This window comes from Schistocerca serialis, chromosome 1, assembly GCF_023864345.2.
Source record: "Schistocerca serialis cubense isolate TAMUIC-IGC-003099 chromosome 1, iqSchSeri2.2, whole genome shotgun sequence".
In the NCBI taxonomy this organism is placed as follows: Eukaryota; Metazoa; Arthropoda; class Insecta; order Orthoptera; family Acrididae; genus Schistocerca; species Schistocerca serialis.
In genome coordinates, this window is record NC_064638.1 from 1,125,279,000 (window position 1) to 1,125,296,294 (window position 17,295).

The 17,295-nt window shown below is 44.5% G+C and overlaps 1 protein-coding gene across 1 annotated transcript; it reads right to left on the reverse strand.

Annotated features, from left to right (window-relative positions):
• Positions 1 to 646: 646 nt before the first annotated feature.
• LOC126455827 (uncharacterized) lies at positions 647 to 7,369 on the reverse strand. The gene is made up of 4 exons (XM_050091592.1): positions 7,328 to 7,369; positions 4,006 to 4,150; positions 3,070 to 3,538; positions 647 to 1,838 (listed from the first exon to the last, which is right to left on the reverse strand). Exons 1-4 carry the CDS (start codon positions 7,367 to 7,369, stop codon positions 647 to 649), a joined length of 1,848 nt encoding a protein of 615 aa, XP_049947549.1.
• Between the last annotated feature and the right edge of the window lie 9,926 nt (positions 7,370 to 17,295).

A 17,295-nucleotide genomic window follows, 5' to 3' on the forward strand; every position in this document is an offset into this window, starting at 1 on the left:
CTCATCTGGTACACTTACTTCCAATACACTGCCATTCTCAGTGCTATTCTCTGTTCGAGCACTGCCTGCTACTACACTGGCAGCGAGATCAATCACCTTAACTGGTTCACTTCCTTCCAATACACTGCCATCCTCACTGCAATTCTCTGTTCGACCACTGCCTGCTACTACACTGGCAGCGAGATCAATCTCCTCATCTGGTTCACTTCCTTCCAGTACACTGCCATCCTCAGTGCAATTCTGTGTTCGATCACTGCCCTCCACTACCCTTTCAGCGAGATCAATCTCCTCATCTGGTTCACTTCCTTCCAATACACTGCCATCCTCAGTGCAATTCTCTGTTCGACCACTGCCTGCTACTACACTGGCAGCGAGATCAATCTCCTGATCTGGTACACTTACTTCCAATACACTGCCATTCTCAGTGCTATTCTCTGTTCGAGCACTGCCTGCTACTACACTGGCAGCGAGATCAATCACCTTCACTGGTTCACTTCCCTCCAATACACTGCCATCGTAAGGGCAATGCTCTGTCCGACCACATCTGCTACTACACTGGCAGCGAGATCAATCTCCTCATCTGGTTCACTTCCTTCCAGTACACTGCCATCCTCAGTGCAATTCTGTGTTCGATCACTGCCCTCCACTATCCTTTCTCCTCATCTGGTTCACTGCCTTCCAATACACTGCCATCCTCAGTGCAATTCTCTGTTCCACCACTGCCCACTACTACAATGGCAGCGAGATCAATCACCTTACCTGGTTCACTTCCTTCCAATACACTGCCATCCTCGGTGCATTTCTCTGTTCGACCACTGCGTGCTACTACAATGGCACCGAGATCCATCACCTTAACTGGTTCACTTCCTTCCAATACTCTGCCGTCCTCAGTGCAATCCTCTGTTCGACCACTGCCTGCTACTACACTGGCAGCGAGATCAATCTCCTCATCTGGTTCACTTCCTTCCAGTACACTGCCATCCTCAGTGCAATTCTGTGTTCGATCACTGCCCTCCACTACCCTTTCAGCGAGATCAATCTCCTCATCTGGTTCACTTCCTTCCAATACACTGCCGTCCTCAGTGCAATTCTCTGTTCGACCACTGCCTGCTACTACACTGGCAGCGAGATCAATCTCCTCATCTGGTACACTTACTTCCAATACACTGCCATTCTCAGTGCTATTCTCTGTTCGAGCACTGCCTGCTACTACACTGGCAGCGAGATCAATCACCTTAACTGGTTCACTTCCTTCCAATACACTGCCATCCTCACTGCAATTCTCTGTTCGACCACTGCCTGCTACTACACTGGCAGCGAGATCAATCTCCTCATCTGGTACACTTACTTCCAATACACTGCCATTCTCAGTGCTATTCTCTGTTCGAGCACTGCCTGCTACTACACTGGCAGCGAGATCAATCACCTTAACTGGTTCACTTCCTTCCAATACACTGCCATCCTCACTGCAATTCTCTGTTCGACCACTGCCTGCTACTACACTGGCAGCGAGATCAATCTCCTCATCTGGTTCACTTCCTTCCAGTACACTGCCATCCTCAGTGCAATTCTGTGTTCGATCACTGCCCTCCACTACCCTTTCAGCGAGATCAATCTCCTCATCTGGTTCACTTCCTTCCAATACACTGCCATCCTCAGTGCAATTCTCTGTTCGACCACTGCCTGCTACTACACTGGCAGCGAGATCAATCTCCTGATCTGGTACACTTACTTCCAATACACTGCCATTCTCAGTGCTATTCTCTGTTCGAGCACTGCCTGCTACTACACTGGCAGCGAGATCAATCACCTTCACTGGTTCACTTCCCTCCAATACACTGCCATCGTAAGGGCAATGCTCTGTCCGACCACATCTGCTACTACACTGGCAGCGAGATCAATCTCCTCATCTGGTTCACTTCCTTCCAGTACACTGCCATCCTCAGTGCAATTCTGTGTTCGATCACTGCCCTCCACTATCCTTTCTCCTCATCTGGTTCACTGCCTTCCAATACACTGCCATCCTCAGTGCAATTCTCTGTTCCACCACTGCCCACTACTACAATGGCAGCGAGATCAATCACCTTACCTGGTTCACTTCCTTCCAATACACTGCCATCCTCGGTGCATTTCTCTGTTCGACCACTGCGTGCTACTACAATGGCACCGAGATCAATCACCTCAACTGGTTCACTTCCTTCCAATACAATGCCATCCTCAGTGCAATTTTCTGTTCGACCACTGCGTGCTACTACAATGACAGCGAGATCAATCACCTCAGCTGGTTCACTTCCTTCCAATACACTGCCGTCTTCAGTACAATTATATGTTCGACCACTGCCCACTATTACACTGGCAGCGAGTTCAATCACCTCATCTGGTTCACTTCCTTCCAATACACTGCCATCCTCAGTGCAATTCTATGTTTGACCGCTGCACTCCACTACACTAGCAGCGAGAACAACCTCCTCATCTGGTTTACTTTCTTCTAATACACTGCCATTCTCAGTGCAATTCTCTATTTGAGCACTGCCCACTACTACGATGGCAGCGAGAGCAATCACCTAATCTGGTTCACTTCCTTCCAATACACTGCCATCCTCAGAGCAATTCTCTTTTCGACTACCGCCCTCCACTATCGTTTCACCGAGATCAATCTCCTGATCTGGTACACTTACTTCCAATACACTGCCATTCTGAGTGGTATTCTCTGTTCGAGCACTGCCTGCTATTACACTGGCAGCGAGATCAATCTCCTCATCTTGTTCACTTCCTTCCAATACACTGCCATCCTCAGTGCAATGCTCTGTTCGACCACACCTGCTACTACACTGGCAGCGAGATCAATCTTCTCATCTGGTTCACTTCCTTTCAATACAGTGCCATTCTCAGTGCAATTCTGTGTTCGTCACTGACCAATACTACACTGGCAGCGAGATCACTCTCCTCATCTGGTACACTTACTTCCAATACACTGCCATTCTCAGTGCTATTCTCTGTTCGAGCACTGCCTGCTACTACACTGGCAGCGAGATCTATCACCTTCACTGGTTCACTTCCTTCCAATACACTGCCATCGTAAGGGCAATGCTCTGTCCGACCACACCTACTACTACGCTGGCAGCGAGATCAATCTCCTCATCTGGTTCACTTCCTTCCAGTACACTGCCATCCTCAGTGCAATTCTGTGTTCGATCACTGCCCTCCAGTATCCTTTCAGCGAGATCAATCTCCTCATCTGGTTCACTTCCTTCCAATACACTGCCATCCTCAGTGCAATTCTCTGTTCCACCACTGCCCACTACTACACTGGCAGCGAGATCAATCACCTTACCTGGTTCACTTTCTTCCAATACAATGCCATCCTCGGTGCAGTTCTCTGTTCCACCACTGCCCACTACTACAATGGCAGCGAGATCAATCACCTTACCTGGTTCACTTCCTTCCAATACACTGCCATCCTCAGTGCAATTCTCAGTTCCACCACTGCCTGCTACTACACTGGCAGCGAGATCAATCTTCTCATCTGGTTCACTTCCTTTCAATACAGTGCCATTCTCAGTGCAATTCTGTGTTCGTCACTGACCAATACTACACTGGCAGCGAGATCACTCTCCTCATCTAGTTCACTTCCTTCCAATACACTGCCATCCTCAGCGCAATTCTCTGTTCGTCCACTGCCCTCCACTACCCTTCCAGTGAGATCAATCACCTCTTCTGGTTCACTTCCTTTCAATACACCGCCATCCCCAGTGCAATTCTCTGTTCCACCACTGCCCACTACTACACTGGCAGCGTGATCAATCTCCTTACCTTGCACACTTTCTTCCAATACACTGCCATCCTCAGTGTTATTCTCTGTTCGAGCACTGTCCACTACTACAATGGCAGCGAGAGCAATCACCTAATCTGGTTCACTTCCTTCCAATACACTGCTATCCTCAGTGCAATTCTCTGTTCGACCACTGCCCTGCACTATCCTTTCAGCGAGAGCAAACTCCTCACCTGATTCACTTCCTTCCAATTGACTGGCATCCCCAGTGGAATTCTCTTCTGGTCCTCTGCACTCCATGACGTTGGCAGTCTTCGCAGCCTTCTCGTGACATGTGCTGCTCTTCAGGTCGTCGGCAGCCGCGGATGCCTCTTCAGCCTGTCAGCAATTAGCTAATCATTAGATACTTGTAGCCCGTAGATGTTGTTTGCATGTTATTACATTTATTGGAAGATTATCCATAATAAGTAGTTCTGTTATTAACCGGGGTCTGTCCGTTTTTCTGGTCTCTCCATAGGTTCACCTTCAGGTTAGTTGCTTTTACTTATGAATGAGGGACGTAAAATGTCCTAGAGCTGCAACGTACGTGTGTTGTGTATCCAATATAATGTGACATGGATTCCGTGAAGGCTTGATGCCGTGTTCACTCTGAGTAGTCTTCTTGTTTTTAACTGTTTTGGGCACTAATTTCTAGTCCCCCCTTCGTTATAGCAGAACTGAGTATTAAGTCGCCCCTGACATAAAACGTTGAATAATAGTAGCAGACAGGTTCCCACTTGGTGGTATCTGCATCGCTGTCGTATGTGAGGCGAAAAGTGACCTTTCTGTGTGGGCGTTTGCCCAATAGTATAACTTGATGGAGATTATTTGTTGTGAGGTCACACTCTTCCATTACCATTAATATGTATCCAACATTATTTTGATTATAATTTGTGGCTCTTAAAGCGAAGAGTAGTTTTCATGCACACCGGTAGATGTTATGTAACCACTAACATGTGTAGACATTTGGATATGCGACTTGACCAACGTTTTCTTTGTGTATAATTAAAGAACACCGAGAAAGTACAAAGCAATGCAACGCTTATACACAACTTTTTAAAAATGTATTATATTTTTCTAATTCTGTCTCCTATTTTATTTCAGTTTGACGCAAAAAATTAAGTTGTGCGAAATTTTCTCACGTCAGGAAAAGGAAGCGGTTCCCCTGGGATTTCAAAATTGGGACATTTAGAGAAAATATGAAAATCTTGTACTCCGAAGAACATTACTTATGCATTACGAATTCATTCGTTACCTAATGTAGGAAAATTGTTTACTTCAGTCTTCTTAAGCGAACACATTCTGAAATGACAGTTTGCAATGTTCCATTGAAATGACGAGTGAGTGAAACCAAAATAGGTAGAGGACGTTTCTTTTTACAGCATAATTCAGTACATCCCATTCGTGTCTGAGTTTCTGGGGAAAGTATGAGTCATAAAAAGCACAGTGCTTTTCTCCGCTGTTCGTGTAAGGGACAAAATATTATCGGAGGTATCACTCAGATGAAATAAAAGAGGCAAACTGGCATTTGTATTAAAGGTTTACTTTTACAATTTGCGCGTATGTCTATTAACTGTGCGACAAACTGCCACAAAATCTGTGCGGGAAATGATGACTGAGGATGAGCACGAATTAGATCACAGCACCTGAGAAACTGTGTGCGTTCTGCAGCCGTCAGATGTATGAAATCATTCTCAAGAGCATTGCTGGGGGAAAGACTGACAATGCAAGCACAGGTCCAACTAAACATTCACGAAGAATTCAAAATCAGTGTCGATAAATTCCAGATTGTAGAGTGGCATAGAGTGGCCAAGGCACACTTGGGTCAAGTCATGTGCGTGGAATCCTTCATTTGGTGTGAAGTATTAGCTGTGGTCGTTCATGGTAAAGTAATATTTCGTACGGCCTGTGTATAAAAATCGCTGAGAGAAAAACGAATTTGACCTTAGTTCAGATACCTAACTTTGTTCAGGACTCCACTGTATCGTTTAACACTGAACTTGGATCCACTGAACGAAATTCAGAGTTAATCTAAATTTGCACAAAACACGCATTGCAACTACACTAAAACCGAAGCGATTATAGTGCTTCGCGAGCAGATATTAATTGTACATCATAGATACGCAGTATTTATAATTTAAGTCGTTGTTTTGTTAAGATGGAGAATACGAAGAAAAATTATATTCCTCGAAATTGTCCGCTGCAAAAGAACATTTGTTGATGGAAATCGTACAGAGGTCAAAAAAACTAATAACGTTACGAGGACCAAGAAATAATAAGCATGGAAAGAAATTACCGTTGACTTTAATTCGCAAAACATAAGGAGAAGTCGTGACTGAAAAGCCTGAAGAAGTATAACGATACTATTAAGAAAAGGACCAATAAAGTATTCACGCATGAGAATGTATTATTTTAAGTCGCATCTTACAGTCATTACATATCATCTTTATGTAATTACATGTTCTGTGTCAACTGCAATAGTAACTGTCAAACTTTAAAGTCTGAAACACGTAAAACTGGAGGCAGCAATTTTTCAGGCCTACTATTACAGAAAGTAGATAGAAGCAGCCTTAGAGCCCCAATTCTTCCTTACTGCCTACTCCTTTCATGGCGATGGATATTCTCACCCGGAATTTGTGTGCGGCTGTTCGTATTCAATTTAATACGCTTGTATAAAGCTTTTGAAAAGTATTTGATGAGTATAAAGTAGTATATCATACTGTATTATTCAATAAGTTCCTGTTCCTTTCTTGTCCTGTTAAGTAATGTGGAAGGTTGCAGTTGATTCATATCAGTGGCGCAGAAGGACACAGACTGCTACACGGTGTCAACCACTTAATCCCGGATAATAGGTTGGGATATGAAGTGGTTACGATGTTCTTGATGCTCTATGTGGTGATCCGTTCTTGTGGTAGTCAGATATAACCGAATGGAACTTTGACCATGAGTATGCCCTCCTATATATTCCCACACACTTCATCATCATGACTGGGTGTTGTGTGATGTCCTTAGGTTAGTTAGGTTTAAGTAGTTGTAAGTTCTAGGGGACTGATGACCATAGATGTTAAGTCCCATAGTGCTCAGAGCCATCTGAACCATTTTGAACTTCATCATCGAACCAACGTCACATCTGAAACCCTACAAATATGGATATTTCACGATTCGATCAGCCGGCCAAATGGCCATCCGCAAAGAGGCCTCTTTCAAACTCTATATCACGTAAGTATGCGGTGTCTATGAATCTTTCACACACACACGCACCCCTTATGCACCCTACCAAGCCTGATAACAACACTAATATAATCTGGTTCTAGCTGTTACAGAGAATTGCAACTCTATAATCATTTACATACCCACCGATGGTGTGTACATGCACCAAGTTACATTAGCGTCTGATGTAGTCTTCTCGCTATTTCATTTCTTTTGCCAGAAAGTATGTTATTTGTTTAAATGAAAAGCTCTAGTTGCTTTTGTTCTACAGTATTAAATTATTGTGTTAAGCGGTTTTCGGCTTACAAGGCCATCATCAGACATTTGTTTATTTGTACTAGTTGTCATCTCAGTCTGTCACGACCGCATTATGTCACCCCAATGGGAATACTGAATCAAAACTGAATACGGTGTTTACATTGAACTGTGAAGCACAACCTTCAGATCGAAATATTAAAATGGTTAGAGTAGGAATCAAACAAATCACACAAATTATCAACAGCTGGGTCGAGCAGAATGGTTCTGATGGAAGAAGATTGTTTTGCAACAGATCTGACTCCAGCGACAGTTTCTTTAAGACACATGAAAATGAAGTTTTCGTCAACGCTACAGATCTCGTTAGTAAACCGAACATTGTAAACGTTCATTTTCGTGAATTATTTAGAAAAAAACGTGGAACAGAAGCTGAATGAAGTGGCTGAGGTTGTATCCGAGTGGCCATAAGTTGTAATAGTGTGCCCTGCTCGCGACGTAATGACATACTATTTTCCTTTCCTATCGAAATATCAAGAGTTAAAGATATAACTTAACCACTGAGTCAATGAACTGCGCTGCAAGTCAGCGAATATGTACGCCTAGGTTAATGAGAGAGGCGTAGCATTGCCATCTGTATTTTGTTCTATATAAGATGCGCGCTCGTCTTTCCTTTCTCTTCTTTAGTCGCGCGCCTTTCCGACAGTATCTTACACTATCAGTCTCTTATTTCTTCCATTTTGTTCAAATGAACTGAAACTATATTCCTGCTAGGAATTTGTTTAATTGTGCCATTATTATCGCCAATTGCGATTTCTGATTATGACAACTATGAATACTTTTTTCTTAGACTCCAGAGTCGGGCTAAGATTATTGTAATTTTTACGTATTTTTCTGGAATACGGCAAACATTGTTTGTTATGTCCAAAACTGTGAGATTAATGCACGAGATGTCAGATGTCTGTATAAGAAGCTTCTTTCGTTAAATAATAATTGTTTGATTTGGCATTTCTGTTTTTATTACATAGTAACGATCATCAATCCCCAATTTATAAATGTTACAGATGTTGCTTTACTACATTTTTTCTTACGTTGCCAACGCGATACCCACGAAATTGAATTAACCTATTATGAATTTTCTCGCGAGGTGAGAAGACAGTAATTTCCCTGAGATAATAGAAACCCAAATTAAACGTTTTTCAGCACCCCACGTGTCTAACGACCTTCACTTCAAACAATATGAATGGTGAAAAAGAGTAGAATTAACTAAAGAGTGAAATGATTTTTTTTACGTAGTCGATAATATCGTGTGCATTTCCGGACAGAAAATAATTTTTATTATAGAGACTAAGAAATGGCGTGTGTGTGTGCGTGAAATATTTAGGTTCATTTTACTTTTCATTTAGTAGATTTCCTTTTAATTAATTACTTATTTAATTATCATCAATTATTATTATAAAGTTTACAGGGGAAAAAGACTTTGTCATAGAATATGTTTTTTAAAAGACAATGTAATTTCCTCGTCATATTTGCGTCACGACGGCATAGTTACACCATACACGGTCACATTAATGTGACCACCTGTCAGAAGCCCTATTAACCCCTTTTGGAGCGTGGATGTGCAGAAAGCGTGGCAGTATCGTTCCGGAAGGTTCTGACAGAGATGTGGAGCCAAGGCGATTCCAGTACCGTAGCCAGGTTGGTTGAAGTTCCATAGCGCGAACACTCCGAGCGAGGTGGTCCAACAGATTCTCGATTGCGTTTGAATCCAGGTAGTTTGGTGCCCAGGGGAGTACGGTAAACTCAACCTGGTACTATTCGAGCGACGCACGTACACTGCTTCTTCACCTTTGGTTCGGTAAGCTTTTCTTGGGTGGGCTGTACATCATCTCTCAGACATGAAGGTTTGATTGGAGCTATCACCGTTTGTCTCAGATTCGTCGATATTTCTTAAATAGGCACCTTCAATCCACTTTTTGCCTGCCATGGCTTCTTCTGCATTGAAAATATGGCGCAATTCGTTTCGTTCCGCAATGTCGAACGCAAGTTTTCTAACGTCCAACATGCTTTAGCCGAATCATCTCAATGACTGAATATGTTCTTCATTTCAGTTCCGTTTGAAAACCAATGCAGTCAACTATTTTTATATCCCAGTTTGCATCTTTGTTTTCAGTTTTAGCATGTCTCTTAGTTGTTGGCTTAGGCACATTGTATATGGGTGCACATTCATTTAATCCAGGATCAGGATTTACATTCACCATTACATCTAAATGCACTATATCTGCGCTTCGTTTTTCTTAATCCCTTTCTGTTGCCATGTTGTAAAACAAAATAATTATTCAATTGCTAATATAGTATACAGACAAGTTAGAAGATTTGCAGTATCATTTCTAGACATATGTTGCACTAACGCTAAATTTAATTTAAGCATTAACTATAGGAAGGAGGATGACACCAGATATGAGTACTTTAAAAAAGGTAAGACGAAACAGTCTAAGTTATATTGTATATCGACCTACATAGTGCATGGGCCGAATAAATGATGTAAGCATATGCTGTCAAATAAGATTATGCAACAATATGACATGAATATGAACCACACATCTATACTTCAGTAAATATATGACACTAAAAAATTTCCTCAGTCTTCTGTGCAAGCATACAATAGAACTTGATCAATATCAACACTCCGTCTTTCATAGTTGAAAGTTGGTGATCCATCACACAATCTTCTTAGCAGTCTGTCTTCGTTTTTCACGGTCTTTCGCATCTGAGCAGCTGGCCTCGTGTTTACTGTGTCTTCTCATTTATCTGGTCTATCCATGGTCTGTGTGGCCTTCCATGTAATCCTTTCCCTTCAACTTTGCCTTGGATGATTATCTTTTGCAAGTTCTCCTCCTGTCGTCGATTTATGTGACCAAGTAATTGCAGGATTATCCGGAAATAGATACCGGATAGCTTCTTCTTCAGTTCTTGAAGGACTAATTTTTTGGTCCGTTTCTGTATCGCCGGCCGTTGTGGCCGAACGGTTCTAGGCGCTTCAGTCCGGAACCGCCCTGCTGCTACGGTCGGAGGTTCGAATCCTGCCTCGGGCATGGCTGTGTGTGATGTCCTTGGGTTAGGTTAGGTTTAAGTAGTTCTAAGTCTAGGGGACTGATGACAAAATGGTTGAAATGGCTCTAAGCAATATGGGACTTAACATCTGAGGTCATCAGTCCCCTAGACTTAGAACTACTTAAACCTAACTAACCTAAGGGCATCACACACATCCATGCCCGAGGCAGGATCCGAACCTGCGACTGTAGCAGCAGCGCGTTTCCAGACTGAAGCGCCTAGATCTGCTCGGCCACAGCGGCCGGCGGACTGATGACCTCAGATGTCAAGTTCCATAGTGCTTAGAGCCATTTGAACCGTTTTTTCTCCATCCATTATATTCTCAGCAACCTCCTATGTGTCCACATCTCAAAAGCATCAAGTCTTTTGCGTTTCTCTTGAGTTACTGTCCATGTTTCAGCGCCATAAAGGAAAACTGCAATCACCAGAGATTTCAACCCTATTAAGTAAGAAACAGACACAAATAATATTCTGTCATCTTGCAGGTACTGATCACTAAGGGAAATACTATTTAATACACATTTTAACATCACATTCCTGCCGTGGTGGAGGTTTGCAAATTTTAATTGCATACTTAGTATCAGAAGAAGGCATGACAACGCCATTACTCAACATGTTTGGCGCAGTTTTCTGAGGCCAACCGTGAGTTGCTAAAAACCAGCAAACAGAACTCAATAAGTGGAATAAACTCGCCATGAGAACTGAACTATGGGAAGCGGAGCATCCAAATCCACGTACAAACGTGCACAGCGATACACTCGGCATGCACCTGACGCTGGCGGCTATTGACTGAGCACATTGCAACTCTCGGCACGAAGCAGCATGCTAGATCTGCGGTGGCTTAACTACCCAGGAGCACTGGTCTGCTCCGCTCACTGCCGCTCACAAATAAAAACTTCTGTCAGTGGGTCTGACCGTATGACACTACACTTGCGCTCTCATGGCGCTACTCCACTGTTCTACCCATGCCGGCTCATCTGGCTCCATCGTAATGTCCGATGATGGGGATACTAAATCCCTCCCCCCTCCCCCACAAAAAGGCCACCTAGGGCCGAAAATGGCCAGGCTTGGGCCGCAACTGCCCACACAGAACCAGAGAATGCTGAAGAACCCAGCAGTGGCTCAAATGGCTCTGAGAACTATGCGACTCAACTGCTGAGGTCATCAGTCGCCTAGAACTTAGAGCTAATTAAACCTAACTAACCTAAGGACATCACACACATCCATGCCCGAGGCATTCCAGACTGTAGCGCCCAGAACCGCACGGCCACTCCGGCCGGCCAACCCAGCAGTGGATGGGCCACCAAAGGAAATAGCACCAATGTCCTAGCTCTGTTGGAAGAGAGGAAGGAAGCGGAGGTTGTGGCAACAGCTGGTCCACCAGTGGAAGTGAGGACGAGGCTACGTCTGTCGAAGAAGAGGAGGGGTTTTGGTCGAAATCCATGGGCTCCCCCACCACAGGCAGAAGCGTGAGCCACACTTGGGCCAGAGGCTGCAGGCAATGGGAAGAGCGGAGAGGGGATGACAGCGGTAAGGCACACTGGTGCAAGTGGGAGCTTGCTCTGGGAAAGACGTCGAGATCAACCCTGCTGCTTAGCTGAGTGGAAGGTCGCAGCAGAGACGCTCCAACAGGGCGTGGGCACAATTCATTGGCATGACGAGTTAGCTGCTCCCCTAGTAAGTCCACCACAAATAAATAACGTCTTTTGGCCCACCACGACGCCTGGCAGTCACCCTAGCCACCAGCCGAAGGACTGGGGCCCAAATGGCAGCCCAAGGAGGAACATGTAGTGGCCACAGTGGTCCACGGCATGTGACTCAGGGTGCAACAATTGCAGGAGATCCGGCAGCTGGCACCCACGAAAATGTTCGGCTGGACCACAGCAGCTGACCGTCATCGCCCAATATGTCGCCAGAAAACTCGACAACGCATCGTCATGGGAAGAGGCGAACATGTACTTCTTCATCTGGGTCTTGCATGTAAGCAAAAAGCACTCTATCTCCAACTTACAAGCTGGGTGAAACAGGACAATAGTCAGATGCTGAATACCATTGTGCAAGCACAACTCTAAGAACTCCAGTGACATAACTTGCCTACCGTTGTCAGACATGAGGGTCCTAGGTGATCCTTCATGCCGAAAATAACCACAAGTGCAAGAAAAGCGTAGTCGATGTTGTGGATGACAGCTTGGCTTCATATGGGAAATTCGACAATGTATTGACCGCCAACGACCACACGCTGGCCAAAAGTGGAGTCACAAATTCTATGTGCACCCTGTCTGAAGGGTGCTCTGGTACTGAACAAGGAAACAACTGGCTCGCCAGTGCAGTCTGGTTTTGTGCACAAGACCCACAAGCCCACTCCAGACGTTCGATGTCACGATCGATCCCCAGCCAGTAGACGTACAGTGTCCCCTCACACGCCCACCCGAGTCATAAACCAGAGCAGTGCATGCGGCTACTAGAATGCGAGAATGGAATTCTAGGGGAGACAAGAACTCAACACCATTGTTCCTCTGTGACAAGCATCAGGAACCCCTGAACAGTGTTGAGTTGAGCAGGTGAGAGAAAAATATGTGCCACACTGTAACCGCACCCAGCAAGAGGTGCTCTGCCCGACCTACCTGGACCACAGAAACGATTTTCCAGGAAATTGGATCATCAGCTGTGGCGCTTATGACCTCTCGAGCTGTGAACACAAAATCTGACAGGGCTTGCTACTCAACATCGTCCAACATGAACACAAGAGCCTCCTGTCGATCAAACTCTGCATCAAACCCCACTGGTAGCCACAGAAGAGCATCAGCATTGGCATGAAAGTGGTGCAGCGGTAATGAATGTCATCAGAACAGTTGCTGACAAAGAGGATCCACCACTGAAACCAGTGAGCGGTCCTATGCAGCAGCTTGGAACATGGGGAAAATCAGGGGGATGAATTGAGCATAATTCAGAATCTTATCCAAAAACGAATGGAGTTCCTTCAGGTCTTGATGTGGTCGTCTGTTCTAGCTTGCAATAAAGGGCATTATACAGCAGAAAAACCGCCTGAACGTTCCGTAAATGTTCTTCCCGAGATGAGCCCATGACCCAAATACCATCAAGGTAATTAAATAACAAATACCGTTGTTAAATTCCCAGCACAGACAGATTCCAAAGGGCAAGCGATTACACTGGTAAAGTCCAAAAGGGGGGGAGGGGGGGGGCAGGGAACTGGAAAGTCTGAGAAACTGGATCCAACAATAACTGAAGGCAAGCGTACGCCTCCTTAGCTAAGTGGTAACGTGCTTGCCTCCCATGCAGCGGCCCGGGTTTGTTTCCCGGCCGGGTTGGACATTTTCTCCGCTCGTAGATGGGTGTCGTGTTAATCTCATCACAGGCACGCAAGTCGCCCAATGTGGCGTTGACTGAAATATGACGTGCACTCGGCGGCCCAACTTCCCCAGATGGGGCCTCCCGGTCAGCAATGCCATACGCCCATTTCATTTCATTTTGCAGGTAAGCATCGTGCAAGTCAATGTGGGGAAAATACCGGCCCCCGACAGCTTCACCAACAACACCACCAGCCATGGAATAGTATACCAATCGCAACACATTATGCATTGACTGTCTGTTAAAATCGCCACAATGCTGCACGAAGCTGTCGGGCCTCTGAATCGTCACCAAGGGGAGATCAACTGAAATAGGAAAAATGACAGCCTTGTCCTACCAACTCAGCCATTAACGTATCACGCATGGCGAAGGGAATGTGGTGGGGGTGACGATTACGGGGTCGCCAACAGCTTAAGAAAAACATGTGCCTCGAAATTTTCTGCCCATTCCAGGGTACGCTCAAACAGCGGCAGTAACACTGCATGAGGAGTCCAAATCGTGAGAAGGAACGGATTGAAATACGAAATACACTTCGTCAACGCCCTGAAAGCTGACAACAAAAAAGCGTCGAGCGCAAATATATTTTGCATCAATGAGGAACTGACCACTAACAATGTAAGTTACCATTCCACATTTTTGTAATGCACAGAGATGGCGAATTGCCCTCGCAAGGGAATCTATGTTTTCTATAAGACACAGCCTGATTGAGCGGCCTTTGCAGATTCTGGCAACTTAAGATCTTGTACGTATCCAACTTAAGGAGACTGACTGGCTGGCCACCCGCCCACAACCAGCGTCGGCAAAATACGCTAGGACGACACGTGTAGGATGCTGGAGGCAGCCCCAGAGTCCAGGGAAAACAACGAGGCATCCGATGCCTGACTCATGGCTCGCCAACTGTCATAAACAGCTGCCAAATGACCCATCTGACGACATACCCCACACGTGGCGTCCATGTGCGGGCAGTCTCGGTAAACATGCAATAAATGATAGAGGGGGGGGGGGGGGGCAGGACCGTTGGCTTGCTCAGTGAGCAGGAATAGAACGATGCTGAGAACCCGCAAATTAAAAAGCTGCGAGCACACGAACACGCCGAACTAAATGCGGGTGAAGACGGGCAGCGCCGAGAAGCTGTCGCACCGGAATCGTTAGTGGCAGCAATACGGAGTGATTAGATGGCAGACGAGGCCGCCTTGAGCACCCCATGGGACACCAGGGGCTGTTGACTCAGGACACCTAATTGCACCCCCTGCCAGTTATCAGAAAGAGCGTTCCGAGCAGCCGCGGTAAAGCTTATGCGATTCCACAATTTCGGCGGTTCAGCTAAAGAAGGTACAGGCAAAGTCAACGCCCTTGTCTGGACCTCAGCATCAGAAGCTACCCAGACACTAATTGCCCGAACCGCCCATTTCTGATCCAAAAATACCCTTTGAGAATGGGAAGAATTACACCAAAATATAATGCCATAAGTCATAAGTGAATGAAAATAAGCAAAGTAGGTTACTTTTCGTGCCGAGCTACCAATTACTTCAGATACTGTTCTAATAGTAAAAATGGCAGCATTAAGTCTTTGAACAAGGTCCTTACTGTCTATCTGAATACCTAGAAATTTGAACTCTCCAGTTTCACTAATCATATGCCCAATCTGTGAAATTAGAACGCCAAGTTTTGTTGAATTGCGTGTTAGGAACTGTAAGAACTGAGTCTTATTGTGATTTAGCGTTAGTTTATTTTCTAAAAGCCATGAGTTCATGTCTTGAACTATAGTATTTGAAACGGTGCCCATGTTGCACACAACATCCTTTACTATCAAGCTAGTGTCGTTAGCAAGCAGAAATATTTTAGAATCAGCTGTAATACTAGAAGACATATTATTTAAATAAATAAGGAACAGGAAAGGCCCCAGCACTAAGCCCTGGGGCAGCATCCATTTACCTGTACCCCACTCGGATCCTACAGCATAGCCATCATCAATACTGTGGAGATCACTCATTTCTGTCTGTTCTAAGAGGTGAAGCAATTTTGAGCTACTTCCCATATTCCATAATCGTCAAACTTCTGTAGCAAGATTTTGTGATCAACACACCCAAACGCACTAGTTAAATAAAAAAAGATGCCTAGCGTTCGAAACCTTATGTTTAATCCATCCAGTACCTCAGAGACAAAAGAGAATACAGCATTTTCAGTTATTACACCACTCCTAAAACAAAACTACATTTGGCAGCAAATTATATGAAACGAAAAGATCAGTTATAAGCAAAAGAATCAGCGGAATGGTAGCAATGAACCGTAAACAGTAAAGTGAGAGTGGTCATATCGATTCCTGTAATAACAATAGAAAAGACCACATTTTAAATGCGAGTACAGTACGCTGATCTCTAGCCCTAAAAGATCTCAAAGCACGCATTTTGTAATGACTCCACTGCTCAGGAAACCTTCGTCCACCAGACAACAATTGCTCTATGGGAAAGACATGTATTGTAAGGCTTCGTAAATAGATTTGCTTTTGTCAGATGTCATCCACCGTTATAGAAGAATCAGCATTCATTTAAACTTTATTTATAGGATCCTTATGGTGGTTATCTAATCGTAAAATAGTGTTTCAGTCTGTTTAATCGATTTTCCATGTCGTTTCCAAGCAAGTTTATTAAAGAAAGTAATTCCACCGTTTTAAAAACTTGGCAAACTGCATTGCAGCTTCTAAATGCATACTGTGGTATACTTATATCCTCTGGTGGATACGTTATAAAACACAGCAAATAAAAAAATAAAAAAAAATACTGAAATACTGTTCCTTAGTATGAGAAATGCTAGCACCACCATAGTGTTACAAGGCGCATCCTAATACGCCATTATCTAGACAGGAAGACGCAAATCAGAGTTGTTATAGGATCATCAATATACACTGAACGCCAAAGAAACTGGTATAGGCACGCGTATTCAAATACGGAACTATGTAAACAGGCAGAATATGGCGCTGCGGTCGGCAACGCTTATACAGGGTGGTCCATTGGTAGTAACCGGGCCAAATATCTCACGAAATAAGCATCAAACGAAAAAACTACAAAGAACGAAATTCGTCTAGCTTTAAGGGGGAAACCAGATGGCGCTAAGGTTGGCCCGCTAGATGGCGCGGCCATAGGTCAAACGGATATCAACTTAGTTTTTCTAAATAGGAACCCCTATTTTTTATTACATATTCGTGTAGTGCGTAAAGAAATATGAACGTATTAGTTGGACCACTTTTTTCGCTTTGTGATAGGTGGCACTGTAATAGTCACACACGTACAAGTACGTGGTATCACGTAACATTCCGCCAGTGCGGACGGTATTTGCTTCGTGATACATTAACCGTGTTAAAATGGACCGTTTACCAATTGCGGAAAAAGTCGATATCGTGTTGATGTATGACTATTGTGATCAAAATGCCCAACGGGAGTGTGCAATGTATGCTGCTCGGTATCCTGGACAACATCATCCAAGTGTCCGGCCCGTTCGCCGGATAGTTACTCTATTTAAGGAAACCGGAAGTGTTCAGC